Below are 21170 nucleotides of genomic sequence, written 5' to 3'. Positions count from 1 at the left end.
TTTATTTTACTGCGTTTTAACGATACATTGATAAGTAATTTGCACTGACACCGTACTATATCGTATTTATTACGATGTTCATATATTACGGTTACACTTGTCGATGGTTAAACAGCATAAGTGAATCACTTGAGGAAGTATATTGGCAGATCAAAGCTTCATAGAAATATGATAAAATTAATCAACATTTATATCAAAAGATTCACGAATTGTATATTGGAAAAATATTTAGCCTCGGAATGTTATACACATTTCCCTATTCTGACATTCACATTTAAGTCTGGAGGGCAGCTACCGTAGGTATATTGGATGCAAAGGTAAAGTATAGAAAATTTTGAAGATGACTTCAAAAACACATAAAAAACTATTTTATGAAAAACAGGAAAGTAAGTATATTCATACAGTTTATTCAACACGTTCTGCATTCTTTACAGCCTGTACTTAATAGTTTCATGTCCAAAAAAATAGATTATCTGGGTTATATTGAAATTTTGAGTAGGTAGGTAAAATGGTCTTAATATTAATAACTCATGATAATCAATTATACTCTCTTCAACCATAGAGTATATCATGACCACACCGCGAGGTCTACTTATTTATTTATTTGAAAGAAGAAGAAGACTTAATTTATTATACCGAGTAGCCGAGTACTTATCAAAATCTCACCCTCTTATTCATAAACACACTATAAACCTATTTTAGTTAAAAAGCTACTATTATATGTTTTCTTTTTTTCATTTAGCCGAGGAGTGAAAGAAACAAAACACTTTATAAGCCTTTCATAACTTCATATATTTTTATGAATAAGAGGGTTAATTTTAAAAGACATTTTAAATCTCTGTTATTCAGTCAGGAACCATGGTGACACAATCTAAGAAAGCACAATTTATGAGTGATTATGATATCTTAATAATCACATAATACGGGTCCCGTATTCTTACTATTATCTATGAAGTCTATAAACTGCGATACTTTATGGCTTAGAATTAAATGTGAACAATTAACAGTGTCTTGACCCGCCTCTATTTTATAATGCCTGATAAAAATTACCTGTTCTAACTTACAAGAAGTACAATAAATACTTCTATGGGCTACTTTAAATTAATTGTCATCAATAGTATAAACTGTATATAAAGTGGAGTAATTTACTTATATAGACATCTCTCACACTAAGAATTACTTTTGTGTCGCGGGGACTTTTTATACACATACAAACTACGAACACAAAGTAAGTATAACAAGTCCCGAAACATATTTGTGAATCACACAAATACCCTAGTGGGAATCGAACTTAGGAACTCTTATGTACTGGTAGTGGGTTGGAGACCACATTAACCACTGCGCTTACTGAAAGCTTCACTTAGAAGCTATAACCGAATGGCGTCCAATAAACGAAAAAAAGGGTTTAAAATATATACATAATTAATGTCTGTAAAAAATAATCACAGTGTTAACGGACGTTTTTTATTGAGAAGATGCATAAAATTATGACATAATTATGTTGTTAATATTCAAAGAAAAAACAAAAATGGTTACTTACCCTTTTCTGTTTTGAATCCGCTACAATATTTCTGACTTTCCATCCGAGCTGATTCCGAAAAAGATCAATCTTCATGGTGTTAACTGCTTAAAGACTTTTCTAACAGGAAATTATAATTTCTTGTGTGACCAAATAGTCGTAAACTCTTCATGATCAACTATTCACCTCAAATGATCAAATCAATAATCTAATGACGGCGTATAATCTCCGGAAGTTTTAAATCTCATCGCTAAGCTCTCACTGAGGTAGGTATAAACAAAATCTACGTAAAACGTATCGAATTCGCATAATTTATTCATTTGTTTTCGTTGTTCCTACTTCCTAGATACATTATTGGATATTTTGGCAATAACCGTCTCGCGGTGTATTGTGTTCACTTGACAAATGTGTTCATAACTTATGTGTTTATTAGCTGCCGTCACAGTATCGCGCCGATCAAGGCTCTATGTATCATCTTATTATTGGGGGTCTATTCTCATATACTTGTATATCACCAATTTGTTAAAAATGCCTAAAGTTTTTCAACGAAAACTTTTCCAGGGTTTCTCGACTGAAGAGACTCTTGTTACAAATACTAAGGGTATTTGTAACAAGACAACTTACTCTGTCGTGTAAAATAGAGCGCCGTAAATAAAGCCAAAGGTGTCAAAATTTTAAGGTTAATTACTTACAAACATGTATACGTATCTTATATCTACTAGCCCAATTAGTGATTTAGTGGAACAAGCGTTAAATTCAACCTTCAGAAAAACCATAATTAAACATTTATTGGGCTAATAAGAATATATTGGAGCAGCATGTAACGTAGGACGGAGTCCGTACGGACTAACATTGGCATGTCTAATCTTAGGTTGATAAACCTTTTCATAACATAGGCAAGCATACAGATGCTAGATTAAATTGAGTTTGATCACACGTTTGTGTGTGTACGTTATTGTAAAAAAATCGACATATTTCATGTGGTTAATATCACTACTCGTTGCGTAGATGTTACAGAACAACACAAAATGTTATATGTGGCAAACAAATCTCTGGAAGTAGGACGTTAGCATGTGGTAAAATAATCACCTTTTACTCGCTCAACCTAATATCACGCGATCTTAATAATAAAAACAACAGAATAGGAACCCAATGTCAAGAATACTAGCTTACTTAAAATCTGTTTCGACAACATGACTCTTAACCTTCACCAAGGCCAGTGATCTTATGAATCATGTGCCATATATGGAGTATCTCTATGTGTACTACCTACATGGCAATTCTACTAAACGTAATATGCGAATATGGAAAATTATTCGGTAGGTAGTCCAATTTGTTTCCGGTCTGTGGTCTCGCAGTTTGTTTTGTTGTCGCTTTGTTGTGCATTTGATAATATATTGTAATAGCACCAGGAACTTCATTATACGCAGCACATTTAGAACAATCATTTACAACTTTAAAACAGTCGGATGTGATATTTGAATTTGAAATCTTATAAATTATTTAATTGTATCACGATCATAAATGTCAATAAACAATAAATAAGTCTAAAAACAAAAGGAAAATACTTACCTCTCCTGCTAAAAATGCTAGTTTTGATAATCAGGAAAAAGGCTACCTGCTGGCATGTCCTAGATTGTCTTTTGGACGTAAACAAAAATTGATTCAGTTTTTTGTAAGCTTCGGAATCCGCGTACTCATAAGTCTGCGTTTAGGGTCCCCAGGACCTGGACAAACACACGCTGTGCTTATTTAAACCCAAGGACTAAATGGGTGTCATTCAATGAGTCATTAGAACTTAAGCAGTTACCTTTAATAACAATACTTGTACGGGAAATACAAATAGAAAGAAGAATAAATTAATGTGTGCCAAACACCTGCACTTTTGATCGAATCCTTCAAAAGCAACAGGTAAAAGATTACGTAAACCGAAAACAAATTCATGTTGACACAAAAATGCCTAAAAACATCGCTTTTTGATACGTGTCATGTTTATGGTAATGACAATGTTTCCTGTATACATTACGTCGAGGTGAATGCATCATATCACGAGAAATCCTTCCGTCTTGATAACAGAACCTCGAGCGTGTCGTCGAACTGTATTTGGACGCTGGACACATTTCCTAATGTGACGTAATGTGACAAAGTCTAAGGTCGAATCAAGAAGTTATGTCAAGAGCGTTCTGATCGGATTTCTTCGGAATTGCTCTCGCATTGCTAGAGGTCAGGATATCGGAATTATACAAACACTCGTAGGCGTCTGATGGGGTATTGTTTTGAAGAGTTAGTCACCTGTGACTAAGTGGTCATAGGTCGGTCTTCAATGTCTCTTAAAATGGCTACCAAAATCCCCTGATTCGAAACCAATTATACCCATAGTTTAAATATATTGGTATGCAATCTGTAAAATACTTGTTTTGCTGTAGTTTGCTATTGTACGCATCTCTTATTATAGACAGACCATATATTTTCTTGAAATCTAACAATTGAAGGGAAATTTTATCCTTATTACTTACTCCTGAAATTATTTGTATTTCTTTTGCGTCGCGGTTAAAAATGTTTTCCATTTCATATTGAGGCTCCGTGGTGCAGCACCAGTGAAATGCGGCCGTCGCGCAATGGTCTCAAGTTCAATGCCTTGCCGGATCAAATAATCAAATAATAAGTGTGATTGTGTACATGTGTATCTACGAGTATCTCTAGCGCAGACATTATAAAAAACTAGATTTATGTTGATTTTTTCTCGATGTACGAAAAATATGGCTTTCTTGAACAAAAACTAAAACAAAGTACCTAGGTACTAAAAGACGCTCAGCAACCATTCCTGATTCACAAAAGAACTGATTCCCATTTGAATCTATCCTATTACTTCCGATGCAGTTGAAATGCAGTCTAGTGTTAGCGCGTTAATTTTTTAAGGAAAATTAAACTTAACTATATAATCTGCTTCCTTATTGCGTAAAATTTTGATTTTTAATACAATTTATTTTAATATCAGCCGCCACAATTATGATGGAATTCTATTATTGATTTGAAATTCAGACATTGGGGAACTTTTTACAGCATTCCAAGTATTCTGACTGACGTGTGAGTGATATTAGGTGTTGTCTGACCTTAACCTGAAATTATTTCTCAATGGGATGTTCAAGGAATGAATGACACAGATTCCCTCTAAACAACATTCAGTATTGTGTGTCATATATCAGCATGAAAAATACTTTTTCTTAGTATAAGTGTAGCTACTCTAGTTTTATCTTATTTTCACCTCTTCCTACTCTGTAATCGTATCAATGGTTATTATTACACATCAAACCGGAATATTCCTTTGTTCCTCTTAAGTAGAATTTTATTTATTTCACAATTTAAGATAAGATATCTAACAAGTGAAACATTGTTTACAAATATGCGTCGAATTTATCTCTTTACATACAAACAAATATAAGCAAGAGTAAACAAAAGAATTTTCTATGGCAAGGTTAATTTCTATGGTGAGCACAAGGCCGATAAATATTTACAAAAAATGGATTATAAAATTCCGTGAGAATCATGGAGGAAATGTACACCGGAACCAAGGTCTCCCTTATCGATTAGTTTACATATTTTGTCCGCTACATCCTTTATCAGGAAGTAGGAGTCACGGAGCTTGTCGACACGACGTCTGCGTGTTTACCCTATGACGGGTCTTCACGACACCTTTATATAACACGCACCACAACGAATTCGTATCATACTTCTTCGAGTTTTCTGTTCGCCTGGTAGTTTTTCCTCAAATTGGGAAAATTATTTCGATAAGTCAAATAATAGAATATTTAACGCGAGACTTTTCGAGGAATTTAATAATAGTAAAAAAATAGTGTCAAAATGAATATTTTAGTTTCATTAGTATTTTGCTTAGTTATCCTATTACCTAGGTATAACGCATCCCCTGCTAGTAGACGCTTTAACTTTTACGATATTTTATACGATTATGAAGAAAACGGCATCGATGAGAGTGAAGCCATTGACATCTCGAGTTTGGGACCCGAAGCTTATGGATTTCCAAGTAGCGAAAGTGGTAAGTTGTATTTCTATAATTATAATTTCTTTATAAAAAAAAGTAACATTCGCAATGTTTTAAATAATAAAACGAAACATTTAGTTGAAATTTTTACATTGTTCAAAACTTTTATAATTTTTTTGACCAGCAGTAAAGTTTAAAAATTAAAGGACTTTTTTTAGAGACTTTTAGTAAGAGGTACTTCATCCTATTTATATCGGGACAATAGTCAACTAGATAATACGATACAATTAATTTGAAACTGCTAATTTCAAGTATTTAATTATACTATTTAGATCGTAACACTGTTTTATTGCATGTGCAATGTATTCTACATACTATTATAGACTTGGATTAATTTAATTACTATAGTTATAAACCTACTTTTTGACAAAGAGCGTAGAGAATGAATTAACATCGACTAGCACCTACATACGCATATATTTGCTTAAATATCTGGCAAACATAAGTATTTTAATTGGCAAAAAATCTTGTCGTCGTTTCTCGATCAATACATTTTCAGCCAGTCTGAGTTTCCAGATTCACGTTAAGAGGTAAATTCTCAGGTAAAGTTTGTTAAAGCTTTTTTCTGGAGCCTTTAAAGCTTTACATTCTTAGACTTTATTTCTAAGAAATAACTGCGAAATAATATCCACCCAACTAAGCAAACATGTTCATACATACTGTTCATTCATCTCGTACATGAAATAGGCTTTTATCATTATTTTGAAAGATCAGACTTTACCATTAATTCTCATAATTCCCAAAATATTTGAATACTTTCACCATTAACGCATATGAAATTTAATTTTGATTCACCCCATCACCCACACAAACCCCTGTCCAGTTATAGTCATGAACTTATCACCTATGCTTGAAAAATATCTCATATCCTATTTAAACTTAAAACTTTAAACTTAAAAAAAGGCCGCAAAAACAATCGTGTATTGGGATTCAGGTCGAAAATGCAAGACATCATGCGCTGTCATGTTCCCCTGATAACACGACACGCGCCATACACGTCAACCTCATCCGATAATAAAGTGACGAGAACACATGACAGCTACTTCCTTCATTTTATGATATCCTAATTAGTTTAAGTACTTACTACACTACATATTTATGGCTTTATCGAAGTCATTCGCAATTAAGAGCCCATGTTAGAATTTGGTCTGTGTTTTTGTCATTTTGTCTGTTGAAGAATTCTTAATATCATCAACGAATTTCATTTTACGATGATGTTATAAACATTTGTGTGCATGATTTAGCTAGAAATAGCAAGCCAATTTGCCATGTAAATGCAGATTCTTCATTTTTAAATGAATAAGATCTCTGTACTGTTTTAATTTCCTTGTCTTATGTCCGGTATATGTATTTATCTTCTAGTATGCAATGCCGATAATTTCTTTAGTTCCACGTTACTTGCTTTCCATAAAAAAGTTCAAAGTCATGTAAAAAGTAATGGAGTCTCTTCGTTCATTAGATAAGGATTCTCAGACAAAAGAGCCTTTGCACATCAATGTACCTTGGCTACCACCGTGGCGCAGTGGTTTAGGTCGCCACGCAACTGCCACTGCGTCGGGACGTCGTGGGTTCGATTCGAGCCCAAACCACACGGGACAATTATTTGTGCGATCAACAAATAATTGTTTCGGGTCTGGTTGTACTTTGCTTCCGTTGTTTGTATGTTTGTAAAAGTACAAGAGACAAGAGCAATTCTTAACGCGGAAGTTTTTGTTTTTGAAATAAATAAATCTTGTAAGAAAGTTTGTAAGGCATATTTTTTCTTGAATACTAAAAGCATAATTTTCCAGGTAACGCAGTAGCGTCTTGGTCAGAGTCATCACAAATGAACCCTGAAGAGGTAGGAGAGTACGCCGAGGGTGATATCTTGATGCCTCCGCAGAAGGGCAGGAACGGCGTCAAAGAGGAAACCTTCAGATGGCCAAAGGGAATCATTCCTTACACTATTGAACCACAATTTAGTAAGTGAAAAACGTTAATTGGTATTTTTTTTCTTCAAGGTAATGTTTAATGCTCAACACTTCTTACGATTTTTTAAGAATGGGAGTGCTTAGATTTGACGTGGCGGAGTTCTTCTTACTTTTAGGCCATTGTCGATAGCGGCTATGGAATTTGACTGAAACTTTTACATTGTTAAACTATTTTTACAATTATTAATAAGCTAACAAGAGGTGAAACTTTCCAGACCAGGAGCAAAGGGACACTATCATGAAGGCCATCGCCGACTACCACAGACTGACGTGTTTGAGGTTCGTACCCTACTCCGGACAGAAGGACTACATCGTCATTCAGAGCAAGAACACAGGCTGTTGGTCCAGTGTTGGCAAAATTGGTAAGAAATTCACTTAAAGCATATTATTTTAAATATATTTTTGAATTTAGGCGATGTTTAGATGTCACAATTACTTTGAACGAAGTGGAGTCGGCTAGCTAGTTTCTAAAAAATATGTTTTGCTATTATATCAAGTTACTCCCATGTAATACGAGTTTAACTTATCGGTATTTGGTGCAGAATTCTGACTCCGTCCTATTATTAAAAGAACTTAATAGAAATTTGCAAGACAACTCCTTAAGAAAACTCACACCCCATGATCTGCTATCTGTACAATTTTTGCATTGTTCTGTAAATCTTTCCAGGTGGTCGTCAAGAAGTAAACCTGCAGTCTCCTGGCTGTGTGTCGAAGAAAGGCACGGTGATCCACGAGATCCTGCACGCAGTTGGCTTCATGCACGAACAGAGCCGCCCCGAGAGAGACGACTACGTCACCGTGCGATACTACAACATCAAACCTGGTAAGACTTACTGTAAATGAGTAATAATTTGGGTAATATTAACTAAATTTTCAAAATCGTCTACTTTATGACCAATAAGTACGATTCTTTTTCTACTTCGAGTTTGGAATACGACTCAAACATGTTGAAAAAAGCTGCTTTTCTTTTTAAATTTAATAGTTTGATAAGTCTATAACCGCAAATCAGTCTTTAAGATGCACCGTTTGTCATCAAACCATTGCCAAACTGGAGAGTCATCGGTCCATTTAATGCGCAAATTTTTCACCATCTGAATAATTAATTAGTGTTAAGACTTAATTGGTGAAATAATTATTTTTAGTTATGATATAACTATGCCTTTTCAAATCGAATAATCATCTGTTTAGGTGCGGAGAATAACTTCAAGAAAGCAGACTCAAGGCACACGAATGACTTCGGCGTTCCCTACGACTACAACAGCGTCATGCATTACTCCGAATACGCCTTCTCCAAGAACCAGCAGAAGACTATTGAGCCTAAGGTACTGTATTCTTACAAATTAGCTAACTTTTTGGTATTGTTTTATTTTAAACACTGAGCCTTTTTAATAATTAATGAGACACAGATATTATTGTAGTAATGTTACCAACCATTAGTTTTCCTAATGAGAAATATTGTCAAGCATTAGAGATGTTATGATGCTTGCAAAATAATTTGACTTATCTTTTAGGGATCAACAGGTTATTTCTAAATAAGTTTTATATTTATTTTATTTCTTTTAACAGGTGGGAGGAGTGAAATTGGGACAAAGAGAAGGTCTCAGTCGTGGTGATGTTAAGAAAATCAACTTCATGTACAACTGCAAGAAAGAGTAAGTTATACAATTACCTTTGAATGGTAAAAAATCAGAAAATACACTTGAATTTACTATCTTGTATAGTGCTAATATCTTGTGCTTATTAGTGTTTTGAGACCAGTTGCCGTTCAATCAATAATTAATACAATCCTGGAAAGCTGAGTTGCCCCTTAAATGCTTCAGCTGAGTTCAGTACCGCTGAACTCTACCTCTATCGACAATCGGCTAGCTATGGAGGTTTATTTGTGAAAATCAGCGTCTCTACCGGAGGCAGTAGGAACTATTTTCACAGTACAATTTAAGTGTTAAACTCTCGGTACCAACTGTAGAGAATAGCGCTACTTGGTGCCGTTTTCTATTACGATGACAGTCGTTAAGTCATTTGGCCTGAACATCCTTGACACTACGTTGACCACTAACCATGCAATAGATAAATATGTTATGAAGATTGATTCTAACTAACTATGTTTTATTCTCCAGGGAGCCACAATCCGGTTGGTTCGGCAACGTGTTCCAGAATTGGTTCGGCGGCTACAACAAGCCTTAACAAGTCAACATCTCCTATCTATTTATCATTAACTTATCAAAGATCTGATAGATATAAGTTTTATGCTAGTCTCTAAGTACCAAATAAAACTTCGTGTTACTTAATTTCTGTTTTTTATTTCCTGTAGCCGATCTGTACAGTCGATACTTTCGAGTATCGAGATTGTAACATATAAAATGTTCTGCCTAAATAGTACCTACAAAGCCCGCTAGAGGCGCTGAACAGATTTTCGTGAAAAAATACTCGATAGCTAGCCGATGTCGGTAGTCGATGGTGGTAGCGAATCGAGAAACTGAACTAAGTGATAATGTGATTCCTGTGTTAATTGAAAAGTCTCATACAGAGATGTTTGAAATAGTGTTAACATATTGTACAAATTGTTGAGAACTTAAAAATTAAAATATAATATATGACTTACACTGCTTGCAGCATATAATCCCTTCCTGTATCTACCTATTAAATAAGGTTATTAAAATTTAAAAGAAATAACCGGAATAGGGTTTAAATTATAGATTTATGACCTCAAAAGCGTTTTGTTAAAAATACCAACGTGTTATTATCTAGCGTTTACAAAGCAACTTTATAAGAAATTAGTCGTTGGAAACCGTATTGTTAGATAAGAATATTAGTTTTCAATAATTAATATAACTTTAAGAATGAAATCCGTTTCAGTGAAGTCTAAATTATTAAAATTGCTACCTGTTCCCAGAAGCGTGTTTTTAGGTTAGTTATTATTTATATTAATAAGACAGGAAGCTATATTTCTGTTTCTTAGATATAAGAAATCGTAAACTTGAGAAACAGCATATAAAACGAAATTCAGAAGTGAGATCAGAACCATAATATACCTGCGTCAAAACGTCAACGATGCTGGTGCTACATCAGATAATGACATGAAAAGGTTTATAGTTATTGTTTATCCCTGATGAAGTAGTGCCTTGTTTTTCGAAAATTCTCGCGTCCGATCAAAGAAGGACGTCTCCTGAAGGCCTCTCTTTTCCAGATCTCTACAAATTGCACCTGGATCAAACATAATGCTGTCAAAACCATCTCAACTGTAGTGTGTTCTTTATGGACGATTGATCGCCGCGGGACTGCTAAATTTTGGAGAAGTGTTGCTATTATATCTAAGCCTTATGAATTTATGTTTTCACCTACGGCGCACAGACTTGGTCTTTAACATCCGTTCAGAGGTCCAGGCTCAAGGTTTGCCAACGAGCCATGGAGTGCGGCATACTGGGTGTAAGGCTTGTAGACGGGGTCACAAACACGACCGCCGGATATCGTTTGCAGTGGGGAGCTATAGGAGAAGCCTTTGTCCAACAATGGGACGATAAAGGCTCATAATAATAAAATAATTTCACAGTGATGTATCTTACACAGTTCACATAGTGCTAGCAGACTTGCACACAAACGATCCGATTCCCTACCACAATAATAGTAGTATTGGTGTTTCATTGCCAAGTGGCCGACAATAAAAATAATCAAGTGCAATGCACTCGTAATCGAACTATAATAATGCATAGAACACATAAAATTTGATGAATTGTCGCGATTAATTGATACTGGAAGTATATAAGCAACTACTAGAAAGTAAATGACAAATTTAGAACACTGAATTTTCAGTCTTTCCGTTTCTAATTAGTGCACTGAAATAAATTAATCTAAATCATATTATTTAATCGCAGTTTTTTTGTAAACGCAATGTTTTTACTTTGCAGTTTTGTTTTAATTATTAGTATCAATGCGTTACAAGCATTTCGTATAGAAGATAAAATATATTCTCAAAAAGACATAATTGACATGTCGGATAAAGAATATGATACTTATGAAGCATCGAGCATAGAACCGGGTAAGTAAAACAAGGATTTATTTTAAATTAAGTAAAATTGAGTATAAGCTATTATATTTCTATGTAGTGTCTGCAATCTCTCACTGAGATCCTCATTTAGTCTTGTCAATCAATCTTATCCGAATGCTCAATCACAAACAAAAAAGTCTCTGAATATATATTTTCAAAGCTTCTATACTTTTGGTAATTTTGTTTTAATATGCCCTTGAAGAAAACCAGCTACGTTGTTAACAAATTAAAATAATCTCAATTCATATCCTGAAGGGTCAATATGCATGTATGTTTCAGAATATGGCGTAAAGTTCAATAGTTCAATGTGGCTGCTGATCGTATGCTTATAACATTAATCCAAGCCCTTTCTTAATTCATTTTAGTCTCTTAAAGACCGTTTTTTCACTTTGTTTGCTAAACAAAACTTCTATTTAACGCTAAATATAATTAAATATGGTTGCTTTAACGTAACAGACGTGATTTCGCACTTATAAAAAGAGTATGAAATATTGTTTTAGATGGTTCGACGGCATCTTCATCAGAATCATATGAATCATGCTTAACTGCCTCCACTGCTCCAGACGATGATGATGAAAAAGTTACGCCTTGGCCAGAGGGACGCATTCCATACATTATAAATGGGAATTTTAGTAAGAGAAACATAATATTGTCCTTGTAGCCGGCGGTCAGTTTCGTTGAAACTGGCCAAAGGTGCAGAACTTGGTTTATAGTGTCCAAGCGTGTGCACAATACACAGGTACACTCTCTATTCCCTTTCTCTCATAAGCCGGTGGGACGGATAACTGACACGACCAGTGAGCAGGACCGACGGCTTTACGTGCTCTCCGAGGCAGGTTCGGGGCAATTTTTAAGAAATCCGTAACAGAAAAGACTTTTTGGCCCGACCCAGGATTCGAACCCTAGACTTCTCGCACGGCGGTCGCAAACACTACCGACCGCGCCACAGAGGCAGTCATGTAAACATTTATCAAAAAATGTTGAATGTAGTTTTAGAAAAAGAAAGTCTGTTATCCGAATATTAATACATTCTGTAAAATAAACATGTAGCATGAAAGTTCTAAGTTATCTCACTCACAGACTCAATATAATACGAGGTAAATTTTAAGTTGTTCATGATTTTTATACCTGCAATGATTTTTAAGCATTTTTTTTTCTTCAGGTCAAGAACAGTTGGATACAATAGAAGAGGTCATGCGCTTGTATCACAAGAAGACTTGTATTCGGTTTAAACCTTACGACGGACAAAAGTATTACTTAAAGATTGAGAACAATCCTGGTTGTAGTTCTGATGTTGGTGTCGAAGGCAAGATTATAATTCATTCATACATACATACATATATACACACATACATATATACATACATGCATATACAAAAATCACGCTTTTTTCATATTTAGAGCCCAAAGAACGCCACTTGGTACGATCCTTATAAGCTTATCATGCTTTATTCACATCCATTCATCTTGCCATACAGTCAGTAACGAGTAGGTACTACGCTGCTGATCTTTTTGCAAGATATCACCGATATGATTGATATGATACTCTGTATGATATAGAGACAAATATAATAAATATAACTAACAATTCTCCGTATCTATGTTAAGTTTCACTCTTTGCACTTATTGACAAAATATTGTCTTGCTAATAAAATTCCTGTAAGCTCTGATAAGTTATACAGCGTTTTGTCACTTTCAATCAATTGTCAATTTTAATACTATATATGAGTGAAAATTTTTAACCAGACAGAGTTTACACGACGTTAGTAAGTAAGAAAAATAGCTGACAGATAAATTTATTTTAGATGGTGGTTCTTTGCTTAACTTGGGCACAGAGTGCTTCGCAATTAAAGGTACTATCATACATGAGATGATGCATACTATCGGGTTCGTACATGAAGTGTCGAGGAAAGACAGGGACGATTTCGTAACTATTCATTATGAGAACATTGAGCCAGGTAAGATAAAAACTTAAGTGACTAATATTTGTGTCAAAGGAAAATGCCTAAAAATTACCAAGAGACTAGTGATTGAAATAAGATATCTTTGTTACAACGACTTTGTTACATAGAAGTAACAAAGTCATGCTCATATATCGAAAATTCAGCCTGGTTTTCATGCCTCCTGAAAAATCTGACCTTTATAAACATATTGTTTCAATGTTTAGTTATCTCATAAAATTAAACTGCTTTTGCTATTATGTGTGTTGTGTATATAAAATGGTATTAAATATATTATGTTTTAGAAGCATGCATTGATTTCAAAATCTTTGAAATCCCACTCTATGGACCATACGACTACAATAGCGTCATGCAATACGGCGCCTACGATTTTTCCAGAAACGGGAAAAGAACTATCGTACCTAAGGTGAGGAAATACCTGTACTATAATAAAATCATAAGGTAAATCATTAAAAAAGCTTTTAAGAATTGAAATACTGGTAAATGGAATATATTTTTTAGAGGTGAAACTATCTTTTATGGTAAAAACAACAAATTCGTTTAAAAATTAAAAATGATTTTACTATCGCTTCAAAGTGTATAGTTTTTTCAGTAAAATAAGTAAGTGAGATCTTTTCTTCTCTATACTCTATCATAATATTTAACGATACTAGCTGGAAGTAACAACATATATTGATGCCGCCCAAGAATCATATAATAAAGTCATTTTTTACGCTTCTATAATTATCCATGTTGTACGGACTCATTATAAGGTACCTGGGTCAAATATGGCCAGCCGAAGAATATTGACCCAGGCACCTTCCTAAAATGCTTTGTTTTCTCATTTAGTACCCGGTGAGAGGAAAATTAGGCCAAAGAACCGGTCTGAGCCAAGGAGACATTAAGAAAATTAACAAAATGTACAAATGCTATGTTAAAAATAAAAGTTGCAACTAACCAATGTTCTTCTAATCCTGGCCACCTGCAACATTATTTTGTATTTGCTAAATACCATTAACCGCACCGAGCGTTGTCACCAAAGTATAAATAAAAATGTTTCAAAATTAAGTTTTGTTTAAATGTTTTATTCATTTACTAAATTGAATAAGAGTCGTTAATTGTTTGAATACATAACTACTCATCGTCCTCTTCTATCTATGTCATCTCTTGAGAAATAAAAACCGACTTCAAAGCAAAACAACATTTCAAACAATCATGACTATCATCAATGTTAATAAAATGACCATTTTTTAGGAAACAAAGAAACATTGAAATCGGTCCACCAAACAAAAAGTTGAGTTAGAAACCAAAAAAAAACAGATGAATTGAGATCTTTCTCCTTTTTTGAAAACGGTTAATTAATTATGATTATATTAATCAATTTGCCGCAAGAATAAATAAAACTGCCTAATGACATTGCTGATTTCAGCAAATTAATAATTTATTACTACACGACGATAAACAAAACAATTAAAATTCTTGAACTCTTTCTTCAGGTAGCGGGTGGTATAACAAAATCATTTGTTCAAATAATTTAATTACTGCTTTCATATTTCTCTATCTCCATTGACATTAGACATCTCATGAAATTGTAAGCTCTTTCACATGGACACGTCTCCTCTGAAAATAAAAGTTTTATTGTTACTTCGCTTTCTAAAACCATGGGACAGCAATTACTAACAAAATAGGTTAAATATAGTTAAATAAAAACTTGTGATAGGTAGGTATCTATCAATAGCCCGATTTTCTACGAAAAAATGTATGAAAATCTGTTCAGCGCCTCTAGCGAACGCTTTGGCACCTATTATTGAGGTACATTTAATTGTCAAACTTTCGATACTTAATATAATATTGAAAATGGCCAGTTCTATTCATCACGATCGTTGTATTTGCAACTAGAGATCATGTACTAGAGTAAAATAACTTACTCCTATCAGCGCAAAGAGCGGTCATATCTCCGATGTCTTCCATGAGCTTGCCGTTACGTTTCCCTGCGAACAACACAGCTGCCCGGGCAGGGTTGAACATGTGGTCATCTACGGATACCACGCCCATATTCTCCAACATGCAGCGGATGAAACACTGCAAGAATATGATGCAATTTTAAGCTATTATTGTCCCACTGCTGGAATCAGGACTTCTTTCGGGACCGATACCCCAAAGAGGCTGTCAAATACACAGCACTAAATATATGGCAATATTGTTACAAAATTGTGAGCAGGCGGGCTTAAAGTCCTCCTGGATAAAATATAGACTTTTATGTGTAAAATTCCTGAGTAGCGTACCTTAGGCGTCTTGTCTGTTTCGTCAAGGAAACTGCCACTCTCGTTCAGCGATTCTAAGTAAGCTGGAATTTAAAAAAATATTGAAAGTATAACGCTAATGTAAATGCTATTAAGGATTTTTGCCATTAATTAACATATTGGATGTATCATTAGATTCCCTAGTAATACCGATCGAGGCTCTAATGCAGGTTTAAAAAACAAAAAGAAGAGGTTTAACTTACTCACCCATTTCAATCCGGAAGGTCTCATTGCAATCGTTCATAATCATTTCCATATCCAATTCCTTGCTCTCATTACTGCTGCTATCCTGGTCCATCGCCGTCGTCGTGGACCCCATAGACCCCATAGACCCGCGGTTATTGCTCATATTGTCCATTCGCGTGTTAGCCGACATTGTCAACGCGAAGATAACCGTGCATATTAGTGCGAAAATTATTTTAGTCATTTTCAATACAATCACAAGGTATTTACTGTGCCATCAGATATGACCGTGAGGTTTATATGGAATCCGTAATTGATTGGAACAGAGGTTTGAACGCTAGGCACGATTTCCTTCATTTCACTTTTTGTTGAATTCTTTCATTTTATGTTTGCCTGGTACTTTCGTGAACCTGGTACTTACTGATGTTTTGTATGCGAAAATAAATATGTATGATATTTGGTAAGTACGTAAGATTTTACACTAAAACTACTGAATGAGTTTAGATGATTTTTTTTTTGTAAAAGATTGTCCAGGTTAAAAAAAGGAAATTACACTCGCAAAGTCTATAAAAGCCGTTGACTTTATAATAACAGTGTTTCAAAATAAAATCAGGATATTGAAAAGCCTGTAAGGACTGTCTAATAACAAACACCAAAAAAATACATCAAAAATAGCGAGAGAAGCTGCGTAATACGACTAGCTAACTATTTAAATAATTTACAGAACAACACGTATCTGACACGTGAGATATATTCGCAAAAGTTTCTAAAAATAATTCATGTGTTTTTTTTCTCATGTTTTAATGCAATTTTTCGTTCATTTTTTGACTACTATGTTAAGCATTTTGCGAACATTCCAGAATTTTTTTGTAAAATCATTTGGTTTCTGTGTTTTTTTCAAGAAATCTTATGTTTTTAGAACACAGTGACTAACCAATTGATAAAGATTTGAATAAAGTTTCTAATTTTAATTTAAAAAGACGTGTTTTTCGAATCACGTGTCAATTATTCCATGGTTAATTTTAATTTTGTAATAACAAAGTCAGAAAGAATGTAGTTAGCTTCAGCTTTAACTTTTTGCCCCGTCTTCGTTCATGTGAAAAGATTCCCAGAGTTTTGAAAATGTCTTGTGTTAAATGTAGGTTATAATCTAACCGTGTGCGTAATTTCATAAAAATAAAGTAAATTTTACACCAATTTCTTATATTTTAGAGACTACTCCTGCACTAAGTATTGCTGTTGTGTCGCGGGAACCTTTAAAAAACATGTTAACAACGGGCACAAAATACAACCAGACCCGAATCAACTTTATGTGGATCGCACAAATATTTGTTCCTTGTGGGAATCGAATCCACGACTTCTTCCAAAGTTCAGCTAAAGTAAAGAAGTTTTGGACAATAATTTATTAATTCTATTGATATAATGTAGTTGTAAAATTTGTGTAAAAGTTTACTATCCCTGGTTCGTATGATTGCATGTGATTGTTGTTCATTTGTCGATAAATTTAGCTTGAATTTTACCGTGGTTTGGTTTGTGGATTAAATGCATTATTAGAGTTTTTTATTTCGTTATGATAATAGACATCTGTGATTTTTTCAGATTTCATTCTCGTGACAGACAGAATTTCTATTATATATAACTATGTATGTTCATGTAACTGAATTTACATATTATTGTAAGAGATTAACTATTTAAGTGGGACTTTTTATCCATCCATTTGGTAGTTTTTAGGTCGAAAAATTTGTATAAGAAGTTTAAATAAATAAATAAATATTGGTTAGGTACTCCAGGTACATAGTCCAAGTACATATTTTTTACATAATAATAACTATATTAGTTACGCAACTTGATTCATTATTATAATTTCAGTCGGCAAGATCTATTTTTGTATATTTTATTCAAACCTAGGTCATTGTAGCTCTTATGTACAATTTAAATAATAATAGTTTAAAATTCATGCCACGAAAATAGATACGATGTTTATGTTATATGTTCTCGAACCTTCTGATTTTATGCCAAATACAAATTCGCTATTGTGTAAAAAATAGTATGTTTCGTTTTCAAAAGCACTTCCGTTAACCGACTTAAAAAAGGAGGAGTTACTGAATTGGTCTCTTTTTTTGTTTGAGAAAAAAGTAATGAAGCAACGTCATTACTTTTTACTGGGTAAACCGATTATGATGATTGTTTACTTGTTTTAAAGGTTATACTTCCCATTTATATGAAAATAACATACAACTATTGCCTTTACTAAAGTGTAAATATAAAATTCAACTGTAGTCAGTAAACAGTTTTTATATTTTCTATTTTGTTCATAAAAAATAACTTGACAACATGCTTTCGCCTGTACAAAATTATACATATAGGTATGTATTTGTTTAAATCACCGTGGTAAATATCGTCGGTGTGGGGACCTACAAACCCTGTCATAATTGATATAAATACACACTCATTACCATTTACTTCATAGTATTAGAAGCGAGACTATTGTCATATGCCAAACACGTCACTAAACTGGCTGAAGGAACAATTAGAGAGAAATTAAAAACCCCAATCAATCATTGCATCGAATTGCTGTGATTGTGCTAATCACAACAATTCGATGCAATGATAATCACATACACAAAAACATATTATTATTATGTCAGAGTAAATATTATGACGTGTGTTTATACCTTAACTTGATAGTTCTGATGAAATTAAATAATGAGTAAATTGGTTCACATTACAAGATAATGCGTGGTCGATATAATGAGAGCAATTTGTAATAGTCTAACGATTGACATTGACAATGAGGATGATGGGCTTCCTGCATTTTTTATTTAATTTGCGACGATAATTCAGTTAATGTGCTGTTGCATTGATTTTAGTTATGTCAAGCTAATGGCTGGTTTTTACCCCTTACTAGAGCTAAAAATATTTTTATTTAAGTTTAAATAAAGCAATACGGCAACGTTTTTAAAACCTTATTTTCGTTACATAAGGCGCAATTAAGAAACTGCTAAGTTAGTCAAAACTAAAATTAATTATCACGAGCGGAGTCGCGTAATTCAGTTTGCAATCAATATTTATGGGATAGAAGAATAGAATATAAGGAATATCAACATAGTGTGGCACTTAACTAAAAAGCGTTTAAACCTAACAATATTCGTAAAACTAATTTGGAAAATTCAAGAAAGTGCAAGACGTCAGTTCAATGACACTAATCCTCTCATATTTTGTATGTTTGTACAAACAGTGTCAGGACACGGAACACAAATCTTCCTTACACAAACAGTTTTAGTTGAACAAATAATGAAATATAATTTATAGCGGCTACACGTGGTTATTTAAAATCTTATTTATCTTTGTCTTCGGGGATTTACCTTTAAATATTGCATATCTTTTGAATTCTCTAGATTTGAAAACGAATGAAGGAATAGGTTTCAGTAAAAGCCTATATAAAATCTATTTTTTGGCAGCATATAATAAAAAGAAAATATATGAGTAGATATAGATTACAATATAATAAAAACTGTTAGAAACCTTTACAAAACTTCGATGACTTTGTCGGAATACTTGAACGAAGCTGAAAATTAATGTCTCATGAAAGAAAAGATGATTGTACACTGCAATAGGACTATTAAAGTTGCGTTCAGTGATAATAAATATGAGTATAGTGAATATAATACGCTTTTAAAACATATTATAAGTTTCAAAATATGTTTAGCCGACGCCATAACAATTATATGAAGTACTTAACTTTCACAATTATTATGAAACAAAAAACTTTTCAAGATCGAAAAACACAATTTTCGTAATAAATAACTAAAATGTAGCACAAGTTCAATGACATTGACATGATGTCATATAAATTGCGCGGTTCTCAACGTTCAGTGATTTTCCCTAATTCATATTAAAACAGGTCACAATTTGCTTGCAATGAATAAAAGAAAAGTTACGAAAATATTTCCTTTTGAATAAAGTCGCAATACACAAGACAACTTTTAAAGTGAGATAATGTACTACAACATTCACAAAGTGATGTCATTTTGTAAAACGAAGTAGGTTTTTCGTAAGGATAACGGTGCCAATCTTATAGTATCTTCGGTTATACATAGTGATTTTTTTATAGCTGTGCTAAAGCTATTGGAGTTCCTACATAAATACTTAACATTTTTGTGAAAATAATATCCCAGTATGAAATAACTTAGAGGATAAATGGATGGAAAATTAGCCTAATTTCATCAAAATATGTTTATTAGTGTAATGAATAATTTGCAAAATCAGGTGTAAACCTGAAAGAGTAGAAATTATTCAGTTTCGCTTTAAACTTTCGCATTTAAACTGTTAGTAGGAAGTGGGATTAATTGCACCTTTAAGCAAGTGGTTTCCAGAAATATGAAGCAGTATAAGGTTCTTTGCAAATATTATCGGTTGCTAATTATGTCAAACGAGATAAACCCTAAAACGCTTCTTTAATATTTTTTGGTGCATCTTTTAAAATATCTTGATTATAGTTAATACCGTTATCTTTGTTGTACTTTTAAAATTTAACATAGTATGATTATTATCTAACATTTTACGGGAAATAACTTTTTACGTTTTGGCGCAGAATACACTTGTGCTTGCAAGCTGACTGGGCTTTGATGCAAGGATGGGACAAGATAAAACTTTGCATAATCTTCTTTATATTTTTATCTAGTCTGAATGAAAGAACACCATCGTTTTAACGTCTTTGTCACATATACCCCTTCTTCCTTCGCTTCTTTCTCCCTCACTGGTCGTTTGTTTATATTCCAGCGGTTTACTGCTTCTTTTCATACTTTTTTTTATCCATTTCTGTCCCAATGCAGGGCAAGGGTCTCCTCTCAAACGAGGGGGAGGGGTAAGGCCTTGAGTCCACCACGCTGGACAAGTGCGGGTTGGGGGCTTTGCATGCCCTCAATAAATGTATTAAACAAATTTTAGACATGCAAGATTTCCTCACGATGTTTTCCTTCAACGTTAGAGCAAGTGATAATTATTTCTAATACACACATAACTTCGAAAAGTCATTGGTGTGTTGCCTCGGGTTCGAACCTGCGACCACTTGAGTGGGAGGTGTCAACTTAAACCACTCGGCTATCACTGCTTTTGATCACTGATTTTCATACACACAAAGTTAAACG

The 21170-nt window shown here is 33.7% G+C and overlaps 2 protein-coding genes across 2 annotated transcripts; one reads left to right on the top strand and one right to left on the bottom strand.

The window, feature by feature from the left end:
* Positions 1-5254: 5254 nt before the first annotated feature.
* On the top strand, positions 5255-9837 carry LOC142981822 (hatching enzyme 1.2-like). Its single transcript, XM_076127943.1, has 7 exons — positions 5255-5573; positions 7370-7540; positions 7765-7911; positions 8217-8372; positions 8738-8871; positions 9116-9201; positions 9667-9837. The coding sequence occupies exons 1-7, from the start codon at positions 5381-5383 to the stop codon at positions 9731-9733; spliced, it is 954 nt and encodes a 317-aa protein (XP_075984058.1). The 5' UTR covers positions 5255-5380; the 3' UTR covers positions 9734-9837.
* A 5109-nt stretch (positions 9838-14946) lies between these two features.
* On the bottom strand, positions 14947-16307 carry LOC142981645 (uncharacterized). The gene is made up of 4 exons (XM_076127684.1): positions 16045-16307; positions 15820-15881; positions 15463-15616; positions 14947-15154 (listed from the first exon to the last, which is right to left on the bottom strand). The coding sequence occupies exons 1-4, from the start codon at positions 16262-16264 to the stop codon at positions 15069-15071; spliced, it is 522 nt and encodes a 173-aa protein (XP_075983799.1). The 5' UTR covers positions 16265-16307; the 3' UTR covers positions 14947-15068.
* Positions 16308-21170: the final 4863 nt, after the last annotated feature.

Source organism: Anticarsia gemmatalis, chromosome 20 (assembly GCF_050436995.1).
Source record: "Anticarsia gemmatalis isolate Benzon Research Colony breed Stoneville strain chromosome 20, ilAntGemm2 primary, whole genome shotgun sequence".
NCBI classification, from domain to species: domain Eukaryota; kingdom Metazoa; phylum Arthropoda; class Insecta; order Lepidoptera; family Erebidae; genus Anticarsia; species Anticarsia gemmatalis.
The sequence above is the reverse complement of the archived record's forward strand: the minus strand, read 5'-3'. Positions and strand labels throughout refer to the sequence as shown.

Excerpts from the sequence above, each read along its gene's own strand:
- LOC142981822 (XM_076127943.1), top strand. The coding sequence starts at position 5,381 with ATGAATATTTTAGTTTCATTAGTATTTTGCTTAGTTATCCTATTACCT. Across the intron at positions 8,373-8,737 it reads ATACTACAACATCAAACCTG|GTGCGGAGAATAACTTCAAG; the intron begins GTAAGACTTACT and ends TCATCTGTTTAG. Across the intron at positions 9,202-9,666 it reads ATGTACAACTGCAAGAAAGA|GGAGCCACAATCCGGTTGGT; the intron begins GTAAGTTATACA and ends TTTATTCTCCAG.
- LOC142981645 (XM_076127684.1), bottom strand. The coding sequence starts at position 16,264 with ATGACTAAAATAATTTTCGCACTAATATGCACGGTTATCTTCGCGTTG. Across the intron at positions 15,882-16,044 it reads GACCTTCCGGATTGAAATGG|CTTACTTAGAATCGCTGAAC; the intron begins GTGAGTAAGTTA and ends TTTAAATTCCAG. Across the intron at positions 15,155-15,462 it reads CGCTCTTTGCGCTGATAGGA|AGGAGACGTGTCCATGTGAA; the intron begins GTAAGTTATTTT and ends TTTTATTTTCAG.